Source organism: Acomys russatus, chromosome 12 (assembly GCF_903995435.1).
Source record: "Acomys russatus chromosome 12, mAcoRus1.1, whole genome shotgun sequence".
Classification (NCBI taxonomy): Eukaryota; Metazoa; Chordata; class Mammalia; order Rodentia; family Muridae; genus Acomys; species Acomys russatus.
Window position 1 is genome coordinate 61,172,532 of NC_067148.1, and position 13,195 is coordinate 61,185,726.

The window sequence follows — 13,195 nt, forward strand, 5'->3', positions numbered from 1 at the left end:
GCCTGTAACTCCAGTTCCAGGGCATCTGACACACTCTTCTGGCTTCATGAAATGAATGATTTGAAACATTCTCTTTTTTATTTGAAGAAAGTCAATCTATGCCTCCTGCCTTGTTGAAGCAAGATCTGCCTTACTTCTCGTTTCAATGTATTCTCCTGTTGCTGCCTCCTATTACAGGACTGCTGGGGTTACAGGCGCATGCCACTGCATCTGGCTTTTTATCTGAGTTCTTGGGATGGAAGTCAGATCATCGGATTTGAGTGACAAGTTTTTTGTTTGTTTGTTTATTTGTTTGTTTTTCAAGATAAGGTGCGTGCTTATAATCCCATCACTCAGGAGGCAAAGGCAGACAGATCTCTGTGACTTCAAGGCCAGCCTGGTCTACAAGTTAAGTCCAGGACAGCTAGAGCTACACAGAGAAAAAGGTTTCTCTGTGTAATAGCCCTGGCCCTGGCCTGGAACTCTGCCTGCCTCTGCCTTCTTCTCTGGGATTAAAGGCATGTGCCGCCACCACGGCCAGCTCGAGTGGCAAGTTCTTTTACTAGTGGCTCTCAACCTTCCTAATGCTGCAATCCTTTAATACAGTTCCTCATGTTGTGGTGACCCCCAATCATAAAATTATTTTTGTTGCTACCTTAATAACTGTAATTTTGCTACTGTTATGAGTCAAAATGTAAATACTTTGGAGATAGAGTTTTGCCAAGAAGGTCATGACCCACAGTTTGAGAACCATTGCACTAAACCATTTCACCAACAACCCCCATCCCCAAACACAAACACCACTACCACCAAATATATCTTAACTCTTGTTTGTACCTGGCAGTTACTTTAAAACAAAGCCACATCTTAAATCTGTAACATGTGAAATGAGATGGCCAGCAATGGTAGCTGTATGGGTAAAATAAAAAAGTTGGGCTTTTCTATGCTTGTTCTAGCTCACAAATAATGATACAGAGACCTATTACATTTATTAATAATCTTTAAGTACTATACCTGGGCAAATATTCATCTATTTTAACCTGAATATGCTGGTCTAGACTATTTCCATGTGCCTTGTTACCTGTCATCTCGTCTCACCCTGGCTGCTCCTGCTCCATCTTTGTTCCCGTGGTGACTCCCTCATGGCTTCCTCAACCTTCTCCTTCACCTGGGGCTCTCCTCCTGGGATCACAAGTCTCACTTTAAGTATTAAGTATTAAGCTTTAAGTATTGTTAGAATTTTCCAAAGTGATAATCAAAAGGGGTAACTTTTAAATTTTGTGTTGACTGGGAGGTTGAACACATGTTTTTGTTAATTGCTCTTTTATATTTTGTGTTGTTTTCTTAAAACATCTTTTTGCAGGGGAGGGGAGGAAGACAAGGGATGCCTTGTTCAAAGTAATCTTTTCGGGCTGATCTCAAACTCGCAAAGATCACCTGCCTCTACCTCCTGATTGCTAGAATTAAAAGCATGTGCCACCACATTGGGCTCAATTGTATCTTTTTGAAGTTCCCTGTATGTTAACTAATTTTCAAATACTTGCCTTATTGCCTCTGCAGATTTGATAATGGGCTGCATTAAAAGTAAAGAAAACAAAAGTCCAGCCATTAAATACACACCGGAAAACCCTCCAGAGCCTGTAAGCACAAGTACCAGTCATTATGGAGCTGAACATTCTACGGTTGCCCCGACCTCTTCCACAAAGGGAGCATCAGCTAATTTTAACAGTCTTTCCATGACACCATTTGGAGGGTCCTCTGGGGTGACTCCTTTTGGAGGAGCATCTTCCTCATTCTCAGTGGTGCCAAGTTCATATCCTACAGGCTTAACAGGTGAGGTTTAAATGGACAGTTGCAGAAAATATAACCTTGGGCTTTACATACTTCAGGTCTGGCTGCTAGGAAAAATTTCTTAGTAGCAAACTAATCAAAAAGTTGTGTGCGGAAGGATAGCAGGCTACCAAGAAGAGACTTGATACCCTATGAGCATATGTGGGGGAGAGGAGGTCCCCCTCAGTAACAGTCATAGGAGAGGGGAGTAAGATGGGAGGGAGGGATGGGAGGATACAAGGGATAGGATAAGAACTGAGATGTAATATGAATAAATTAATAAAATATATTTTTTAAAAGTTATGTGAACAAATAAAGTCTCTAACAAAAAGCAGTAAGTTTTGAGGTAGGATCTCACTGTACGGCCATACCACCTTCAAATTTTCAGTTTTTGTTTCTACTTTCGTACAGCTGGGGATCAAAAAAGCCTCCAAAATAACATACTAGGCAAGTGTTTGGCCCTGAAGCTGTATTTCTTGCACTGGAGTCTTAATATACACATGATAGGCTTCTGGGAAATTTGGTAATAATAGTGACCATAACTTGTTTCACTAACTTATTACCCAAGTAATTATTGAGCGGCTACTATATGGCAGGCACTGGGAATACAGAGATTTAAAAGCATCCTTCTTTTCTGTTCCAGCAATTTGGTAGCTTTTCTTTTTTCTGTTTTGTTTTTATTTTTTGTTTGTGTGTATGGTTGTTTTGGGTTTTTTGTTTTGTTTTGTTTTGTTTTGTTTTTTTGAGACAGTGTTTCTCTGTGTAGCCTTGGCTGTCCTGAACTCACTTTGTAGACCAGGCTGGTCTTCAACTCAAAGAAATTCACCTACCTTTGCCTCCCAAATGCTGGGATTACCGATGTGCGCTTAATTTGCTAGCTCTTCACAGCTGTAAAGTGCTATCTGGTATTAATGTGCTATATTATTTATTTAATAAGTGTTAATTATGTCAGTTTAGTAACAATAGCACATTTTCTATCAGATATTGATTTTATTCCATTTATTTATTTTGTGTGTGTGCTCTTACATGCCCCATAGTGCACATGTGGAAGTCAGTCATCAGTGTTGTTAGCAAGCACCTTTATTAGCTGAGCCATATCACTGGCCCAAGTAGGGATTTTTAAAAAGGAAAATCCTGAAGTTCAGAGTTCAGATCATTTTTTTTCCAGAGTCACAGTTGATAAGCAAGAGATTTAGTACCCTAGTCCAGAATTCCATTTATTACATTGTCATTTCCTTTCAGAGGATGGCAAGAAGTGATAGTTGACAATCTTGTTGTGGAATCAGGAAGTCCTAAAAGTGTAGATTTTAAAAAAGAAAATAAGCTCTTTTGCCCAAGCATCCCATATTAGGATGCTTTTCTCTTGAAATAACAAAGCACAGCTGGCTTAGAAAAGAATGAGCTCTGGGATTCCTAATGTGAGAGTTCCATGATGTCTGCAAGATATAGCATTACTTTCATCCTTCCTTTAACCCTTGGAGCACCCACCTCAGTCTGGGATGTAAACAGCTATCAAGGACAAGTGGAATGGCTCGTGTCCTTACTAGTAATCAATGCAACAAAAGAGAAATATTCTTCTACAAGCATGGAATACATATACATTCCTTAGTCTGCTAACCTCCAGACCAGTAGCAGTAGCCAGAGGACTGCCATGTACTGGATCTATTTTGATAGCGTTCAGAGAGTGATAGTTGATCACAATCCTAATTTCAGCCTCCCAACTATAAGTGCTAAGTCAATACAATCAACGAGCATGATGCTGTTTTCTGATAGTTAACACAAGCCTTGAAATTGCTTGGAAAAGTTAGTAATTCAAAATGGCCAGAATAAATAAATGTTGATACAAAGACTTTTTATAGTTATTTAAAGCAAGTTTTACAAATAGTGGTTTTGGGGCTAGAAAGATGGCTCAGAACTTAAGAGCACTGACTGCTCCTCCTGAGTTCAATTCCCAGCAACCACATGGTGGCTCGCAACCATCTATAATGACCTCTTCTGATCTGCAGGTGCACATGCAACAGACCACTGTATACATCATCATCATCATCATATTTTTTTAAAAATAGTGTCTTTAATTACAAATTATATGCATGCATACAATGTGTTTGGTCATTGTCACCTAATACAGTCCTCCCGCAACTCTTCCCAGATCCATTCCCAATACTCAAGCAAATCACTTGTGTGAAATACTCCATTCATAGATGTTCATGTAATAGCTGGGGGCGGGGACAGGACGGGCAGAATTTGTTGTACCAGGTATAGAGAAGTGAGCAACACAAAGTTTCTGAAGCTAGTGGAGTTTACGTTATAACGGTTGAATAGTAGTTAGTGAGTAAACACCCAAAGATAGTCATCAGTAGTAGTATTTAAGTATTGTGAAGTTGAAAACAAGATCATTGGTGAAGGCCCTGTAGTTGGTACAGAAAGCCACCTTGGAATAAATCACTTGAACTGATACTTGATTGATAGATATATTCTATTTGTGGAGCTAGAGAAAGAAAAAGCAAAAATAACAAACAGAGTTCAAGAAGTATAAATAGACTTGGAACTTTAAAAGACAAATGTACATAGATGGGAGAATTGTATCAGACTAGAGAGACAAGACAATGTGTTGCTAAGGATCATAAACTGAAGGAAATAGTTCAGGTGTTATTCAAAGCTAGAAAGAAGCTTTGAGATTCAAAGAAAGGATTATATTATTTGGATTTCCTCTGTTAAAACACTCTTGGAGTTGTAGAGATGTCTCAGGAGTTAAGAGCACTTGGTGCTTTTCCAGAGGACCTTGATTTGGTTCTGAGCATCAATATCAGGCAGCTCAAAACTACCTGTAACTCTAGCTCAAAGAGATCCAACACCCTTTCTGTGGCCTCAGGCACCTGCACACATGTGGCCTACACACATACACACACACACTTAAAAATAAATTTTGAAAAGGAATTAAAACTCACTCTAGCTGCTGTGTGGAGCGTGGATGATAGTGAAGCAGGGTAGAAATGCTAGAGCCCTAGTGAGAGGTGCCACAGGAAGTAAGCAAATCACCCATTTTAGACCTAGAACTAGAGAAGTGACTTGGCAAATACAGATTAAAAAAGAAAATCAAGAGCTTTATTTGTTTATAATAAAATTTAAATGCTTACTAGATATTGAAGTAGAGATATCAAATAAGAAAGTTGACTGGTGACTAAAGCTGAGGGGAGAAGCCCACCAGGTGAGGTGATGCTGTGTGTGAGTGTGCTCTTACTCCTTTGCTTTTCTACGACTTTGTCTTTATAGGCAGCAGGCTTTATAACATATTTTCCATGTCACAGCATTTGTACTTATCACTCCTTTGTAATTTTACTGCCAGCCTTTTATTTCTCCTAGTCTTTAAAAATATTGATGTATGTAAAACTAATAATGCATGCAGCAAGTCAATCAACTGTACTAGGTGGAGTTTATACATAATTGGGTTAAGACTGTCTTGATCAAAACTGGATGTGGTGGCACACGTCTTTAATACCCCAGCACTCAGGAGGCAGATGCAGGCAGATCTCTCTGAGGTGGATGCCAGCCTGGTCCACACGGTGAGGCCTTGTCTTACAAAGAATATGTTCATCAGTGGTCAGGTCTAGGAGTATAGCTCAGGAGTAGACTGACCTTGCATGTAGGGGGCTAAGTATTTGATCCTCTCGTCTCAGAAGAAAAGTTGGTTAAAAGATACAAATTTTCGGAAATAAGTTCAAGAATTTTATTGTACAACTTTGTGACTCCGCTTAGTAATAATATTGAAAGTTGGTAAAAGTAGATTTTAAGTTTGCCCCCCAAAAATGAATACTATGATGTAACTTGATTTAACCTTCCATAATCTATATATTTTATTATACTTGATAAACGTATACATCTCTTTAAAGTGATATACTGTATTCTAAAAGCTGGAATATCTGCTTTGAAGTATTTTTAAACACTGCAATATCATTTTTATTGTATATATCTGCTGTTATTTTAATCGCACATAATAGATTAGATGTTAAATATGTTCATCTTTTTAACTATTCACACATTGCTAGTTCTGGTGACTATTTTTTGAGTTTATACTGTATAATTCATACTAAGAATACCCATAACTTTTTTATTATAATTTATTAACATTACATCCCAACTGTAATCTCCCTCATACCCTTAGCTTTTAAGACAAATGCGACATTTTTATTTTTAAGTATAAAGTGAGCCTTAAGATAACCTTAATAATCACTTCTAATGATTATAGACAGAAATAGCTTCCTATTGTGGATAATGAATTGAAGATAAGTGCCAGCGGTCTGTGTGCTTTTCCTCAGCAATGTGGCTGTCTTTTCTAGCCAGAAATGTTGCTTCAGAAATGAAATTACATTTATTTTAGGGTTTATAGAATTTCAGAATTTATAAAGTACACTGGTTTCACTGGAAGCCTTAGGAGAACATCTTACTCAAAACCCAACTTCTAAATATAAATACTACAACAAGGAGGAAACTGAGCTTAAGCTTTTACTGGCAACAGGCAGCACTTTGTTTATGAATTCATGTGTATCCCTTACCTTGTTCTTTTTTTCCTGTGCCAGGTGGTGTCACTATATTTGTGGCCTTATATGATTATGAAGCTAGAACTACAGAAGACCTTTCCTTTAAGAAGGGTGAAAGATTTCAAATAATTAACAATACGTAAGTTTTGTGTATATTTTGTAAGAGAGAAACCTGGTCTCTACATTGGACCATGGATGGAGTTGATGATCGGAGCTGAGAGTGGTGGGGTACGGGGTCTGTGTCCCTGGGTTGAATAATACATTTACCTTCTTGAAACATACTGCATACCATGCTGTAGGCAAAGTTACTACTTTTGCAAATTGTGCTCTTGGAATTAGTCTATAAACAGTAAGGGTGGTGCACATACCTATCATCCCAGCACTGGAGAGGCTAAGACAAAATCTTGAGTTTGAGGCTAGGCAAGGTTGCATAGTGAGTTCAGGGTCATCATGGCCTATCTACATGCATACCAAGTTCCTGTCTCCAAACGATGACCCTCGTAAAATGATCTTTAGGAAGAGAAATCTATATTTATATAAATATCAGGTGACCTAAAAATCTTATTTGTGGGGGCTGGATATGGAACCTTTGTACTCTGAAACTTACAAAATTGTGCTTTTCTTACGTTCCCTTAGACTTTGTCATTTAGTGGTCTGCCATAGAAAAGTTTATGTTTGTTATGTAGCAGATTTTGTAATCTCATCAAGCACACACTTATGGTCTCTTTGCTTCTCTAGTCATGTTTCCATCCATTCTTGTTTTACCATCTGTTACCACTTCCTGTTGTAGAGCATAACTGTGATTGTGTCTCTTTGCCTTGAGAGCCTTGAGTAACTAACAATGACCATAAAGAGCAACAACAGTAATAATCAGGAATTTGCCCTGTGCTTCTACCGTTTCTCATTGTGCCATCAGCAATGATGTACTTGGAATATTTTTAGTACAATATTTTCCAACTCTCATCATGCCTTCACACATACTGTGTCTTTTTCTGGGACGACTTTGTGGGGGTGCTTGTTTGAGTGGTCATAGAATCCAGAGCCTTAAGCGTGCAAGGCCAGAGAATCCAGAGCCTCCAATGTGCAAGGCCAGTCACTAAACTATACCTAAGTCCTTGCTTGTTTGTTCACTCTTCTGTTCCTTCCTTTCTCTCTTTCTCTTTCAGCTTTACTTATGTATTAGCACATGTATGATGTGCTTATGGGCTCATTTGTGGAGGCCAGAGGACAGCTTGGAGTGGTTGGTTCTCTCCTCCCTCCTGTACACTGTCTCTGGGGATTAATTTAGGTCATTGTCTTGCATGGGAAATGCCTTTGCCTACTGAGCTATCTTGCCAGCCCAGGTTTTTTAAGGTGGTGAAATGTTCTAAAATGTACTATTTTGATGACTATACAACTCTGAATATATTAAAATCCTTAAATGATAGTGGCATACAAATAAAATCTCAAACTGCTAAAATTTTATTTAAAATTTAGTAAATTTCTTTGTTTAGCACGGCTTATTAGCTTTAATTGAAATAATTGACATAAAAAAGGTAAGTAGAATTCAAGATGCAGTGCTTTTGTGATCTTAATTCATGTAACCAGCTTTTAAAAATATTGTTCATTTTAGTTCAACTCCTGGTCTGATTAATCCATAAAAGTCCAGATAAAAGTGGAAGTGGTTTTTGTTATTTGATTGAGATAAGAAATTACACCTTGAGTAAGAGTTACATTATGGTGATTGCTGATTTTTGTGTTGCAGGGAAGGAGATTGGTGGGAAGCAAGATCAATTGCTACCGGAAAGAATGGTTATATCCCTAGCAATTACGTAGCGCCTGCAGATTCCATCCAGGCAGAAGAGTATGGTGCTACTTCATATTTTATTAATTATTTTGACTGTTAAAATGTTCTAATGCACATTCTACATAACCACAACTTTACACGCAGTTATATACCAGTCTTAATTCAGCTAATGTATCATATTAATAAATGCTATTTGAGAATTAATAATTAATATTGTGTCTTCTCACACAATAAGTAAATCTGCACTAATCATTCTACATTGTATTTAGTCTCTTTCCCTTTTTCTTTTTTTTGTCATTTTTAAAACTTTTTTTTTTTTTGTACTCCATAGACTGTCTCTTCAGCTCCTTGCACAGATATGTATTGTAGTGATGCTTGTTTGTTTTTACTGATACAAATCATTACAACAGTTCTTCTTCTGCTATTACTTTTGCTGCTCTTTGTTTGGTTCTTTGTCTTCCTCAATATTCTGTGAACTCTCCTACAGCACTGACTATCATTTTTTATCACTAAACTTTATTAAATCAAACCCACACAAATTTGGAATCCCTTAAAATTTTGTTATTATCTACTTGCATCTTACCGAATACAGATGATCACATTGTTTCCAAAGAATTATTTCCTTGTCGCTGACAGATTTTTCTACCTGTATTTTCTGTCTTTTCTTCTCTATTTACTGGTTTTCTGGCTGGTCAGGGGAATTTAAAAGCATGTTAAATAGATAGTACATGGGAAAACTATTAGCACATTTCTATAGTTAATATTTTTATCCTTTAATTCTCCTGTTTAATACATAAAAATAGTTCTGCTAGCCAGGTGTGGTGGGGTGCTTGTGTAATCGCAGCGCTCCGGATGGCGGAGACAGGTGGATGGACCACTGAAAATTCCCTGGTCTATAAAGTGAGTCTGGGATAGCCAAGGTACACAGAGAAACCCTGTCTTAAAAAAAAAAAAAAAAAGAAGAAAGGAAGGAAGAAAGAAAAGAAAAGAAAAAAATAATAGTTTTAGTATGTTAGCATGTTTTAAGTTATGTTTTGTAGCTATTCTTTGTCATCTTTCCTGTCTGTCACAGTCCATTCTTTTTGGTTTTTCAAGACAGGGTTTCTCTATATAGCCGTGACTGTCCTGGAACTCTCTCTAGACCAGGCTGGTCTCAAACTCAGATCTGCCTGCCTCTGCCTCCAAGTGCTGGGATTACAGGTGCCGCCACTCCCTGGCTGTCTTACTTCATCCTTACTGGTGTATGTATGTATATTTCTGACCCTCATACCTTTCTAACTCAAAACATCATTTCTTTTCAGATGGTATTTTGGCAAAATGGGGAGAAAAGATGCTGAGAGATTACTTCTGAACCCTGGGAATCAGCGAGGTATATTCTTAGTAAGAGAGAGCGAAACTACCAAAGGTATGAGCATAATATGGATATGTGCACAGCGCCTTAGGCATAGCTGGAGGGCGCTGCAGTAAAGTGTGTGTCCCTCAACCCCCAGGTGCTTACTCCCTCTCAATTCGTGATTGGGATGAGGTAAGGGGTGACAATGTGAAACATTACAAAATCAGAAAACTTGACAATGGTGGATACTACATCACAACCAGAGCTCAATTTGATACTCTGCAGAAACTGGTGAAGCACTATACAGGTAGGTTGGCGCTTCAGAGGTAGGAATTAATTTCTTACATTCTCTTTTGAGAGGGCAAGTCTATCTATTAGGCTTTAGTATACTCATTTATATCTACACACAGAGATGTTGGTGTTCTGGGTTTTGGGGTTTTTTTAGTTATTTAGTGTGTGCACACACATGCTGTGGTACACACGTGAAGGCCAGGGGAGAACTTAGGGAATCAGTTCTCTCATACTGTGTGGGTCCTGGGGATGAAATTTAAGTTGTCAGTCTTGGCCACAAGTACCAGCTGAGTCATATTGCTGATGCTCTGCTCTAGTTTCAAAATGAGAAAGAAATAAGAGTCATATGTAGCCCAGGCAACGTAGCAGGATCCTTACTCAAAAATTAAAGAATTGGGTTATTGAATGTCATGCTAAAATCAGACTATTATTGGAATCACTGTTCCCTACTGGCATAGTGTTTACATTGGAGTTCCAGATCATAATGTTTAAATGCTAAGATAGTGACAATAATTACTTTATGAATGCTAAGTGGCTGAAGTTAAACTTGTAATATAAAAAAAGCTATCTCAAATCAGGTGTGGTGATACACACCTTTATTCCCAACATTTGGGAGGCAGAAGCAGGCGGATCACTGTGAGTTCCAGGCAACCTGGTCTACAAAGTGGGTCCAGGATAGCCAAGTCTACACAGAGAGACCCTGTCTTGGAAAATTAAAACAAAAAACAAACCAAATAAATGAGCTATCTCAGACTTAAGATTGTAGCTTAGTGGTAAAGTACTTAATTATATGTGCCAAGATTTTCTCCCCATCACTGCATAAAGAAAAGATAAAGAATAGAGTCAAAAGCTCTCAGATGTCTTCTTTGATTCCCTTCTGTAGAAGCTGGATCTTTTAAGACTTCCTAAAATATATACCCTACAAAATTCAATTTGAAGGTGCTATTTCTTACCCAAGAAAATGAACCTATAGCAACTATAGACATTCTTATCTTTCAAGGACCTTTGAAAAGTAATCTATTTTGGAGTCTTGTGTCTTAAATTTTTTCATTGCCAATTGGATATGTAAATGTGTCTGAAAGCCTTTAAATAATTGGTACTGCAAAAGGGGAGGTTTCCATGGCAATTCTTCTGTGACAGCAGCAAACTGGAACTATAAAGTCAATTGGCAAGTATGACATTGATCGAACATGTTACTAAGCTAGTGTTACTTGTAATTGCCCTGGTTACAATGTAAATTTAAGTGGTTGCTTGATGAGAATGGGAGGAAATGTGTCTCATTTACAAAGAGAGGTTTTTTATAAGCAGGATACATAAACCAAGCCATTATGAATCTGAACTAGCTGACTTAAGGTCTCCTTTATTTAAAGTTCAATCCTTTACATCAATTTCTTTCTTGATTTTTCAGTTTTACAAATTAGTGGTTGTTAGAAGTAACAACTAATGATGCAGCTCCTTGAGGGGAATACATCAATCCTAGTGGTCAAAAGCAGAGCTTGTTTTGTTTTGTTTGTTTGTTTTTTGAATCAAGGTTTCTCTGTGTAACAGCCCTGCCTGTCCTGGACTCGCTTTGTAGACCAGGCTGGCCTCGAACTCACAGTGATCCACCTGCCTCTGCATCCCAAGTTCTGGAATTAAAGGCATGCACCACTATGCCTGGTCAAAAGCAGAGCTTTAAACTGTGGTGCAATCTCAGCACTTAGGAGGCTAAGGCTGGAAGAATCTGAATTCAGCTCTCAGATACCCTGTCTACCTGCCAAAAGCAGAGTGGAATTTTGGAGCCAGAGTCTGTATTTGAATACTACCTGGGTCCTTGGGAAAGTTCCATAGGTTTTCCAAGGTCAGTTGATATGAAAAAGCCATATAGATTGACACAATAACATAAGCATACATATTCAATAAATATTAACATAAAATGTATTTCTAAAATGTTTAAGTTGTATATACTTCATCTTTTTTCTTATAGAAAGCTTCATTTTATATATATATATATATATATATATATATATGTATGTTTTTTTTTTTTTTTTTTTAAGAGTAAAACTGATAGGAAATTGTGATTCTAATTCAATGACTTAAGCTTTTTTTAAAAAACCAAATAATAAGCCCCGTATGGTGACATAAACCTTTAATCCTAGAAGCAGGTAAATCTCTGAGTTCAAAGCCAACTTGGTCTACATAGTGAGTTCCAGGCCAGTCAAGGCTACCTAGTGAGATCCTGTCTCAAAAACCAAATATATAAATAATCATGAGCACACACACTAATATTCTATTTGTCTCAACTATGAAAGTAATTCATTTACAGTGTTTCCTGTTCATTTATCTAGAACATGCTGATGGTTTATGCCACAAGTTAACAACTGTGTGTCCAACTGTGAAACCCCAGACTCAAGGTCTAGCAAAAGATGCTTGGGAAATCCCTCGAGACTCTTTACGACTAGAGGTTAAACTCGGTCAAGGATGCTTTGGCGAAGTATGGATGGGTAAGAAGCCTGAGCTTCATTGTTACTTCATTTCATTATTATGGAACCATAAATTAAAGTAGCAAAATATAAAATATGAGCAATATATATTTCATTATATAGGATAACTTTTATTGTTGATTGAATTTTTATCTAAAATTCCTTAAAATACAGATGTAAAGAGTAAATTTTTTTTTTTTTTTTTTTTTTTAGGAACATGGAATGGAACCACAAAAGTAGCAATCAAAACATTAAAGCCAGGTACAATGATGCCAGAAGCATTCCTTCAAGAAGCTCAGATAATGAAAAAATTAAGACACGATAAACTTGTTCCACTGTATGCGGTTGTTTCTGAAGAACCAATTTATATTGTCACTGAGTTTATGTCAAAAGGTATGTACATACGAGTTGTTTTTTACAGGGTTGTGTTACAATGAAACAACCTCAATTCTATTGTTTCTTAAATTCAAAATAGCATACAATATATTTTGGTTATATCATATTCTTTCTCAGATCCCCACTGAACCCACCCACCAAACTTTATATTCTTTCTCTTTTAAAATAGAGACAAAAAGTGTGAGGGAAAAAAATCTCAAACAAGAACATGGAGTTCATTTTGTGTTGTCCAGCTATTCCTGAGTGTTCAACCCTCCCTGGGGTGTGGTTGATATACCCAGTGTCTCCCCATTGGGGGAAAATGACTTTCCCTTTCCCAGCAGTTGTCAGGTACAAATAGGGTCTTGATTAGGAGTTGGACCATGTGGTTCCCCTTTTCCATGCCAGGGTGTTGCTGGTGTGAACTGTGAGGTGCTGTGTTGATTGTCATAGTCTCTGTGAGCTCCTATGTATATCAGACCTGCTGTGACTGGAAAATACTTGTGGCATCGTCTACCATCCCTGGCTCTTGCATAGAGCCGTGAGCATTGAGGGGAGCGATATGATACATTTAGGATGGGGTCCCATTTAGAGCTCTGTG

The 13,195-nt window shown here is 37.7% G+C and overlaps 1 protein-coding gene across 3 annotated transcripts in view; it reads left to right on the forward strand.

Annotated features, from left to right (window-relative positions):
- Positions 1-13,195, forward strand: part of Yes1 (YES proto-oncogene 1, Src family tyrosine kinase) — a 49,944-nt gene that overhangs the window by 19,966 nt on the left and 16,783 nt on the right. For all 3 annotated transcript variants that reach the window (XM_051154506.1, XM_051154505.1, XM_051154507.1), the window contains exons 2-8: positions 1,540-1,812; positions 6,387-6,486; positions 8,092-8,190; positions 9,435-9,538; positions 9,624-9,773; positions 12,085-12,240; positions 12,433-12,612. In XM_051154506.1, the coding sequence (XP_051010463.1) occupies positions 1,548-1,812; positions 6,387-6,486; positions 8,092-8,190; positions 9,435-9,538; positions 9,624-9,773; positions 12,085-12,240; positions 12,433-12,612 (1,054 nt within the window). In that variant the 5' untranslated portion in view covers positions 1,540-1,547. The remainder of the gene's footprint in view (positions 1-1,539; positions 1,813-6,386; positions 6,487-8,091; positions 8,191-9,434; positions 9,539-9,623; positions 9,774-12,084; positions 12,241-12,432; positions 12,613-13,195) is intronic.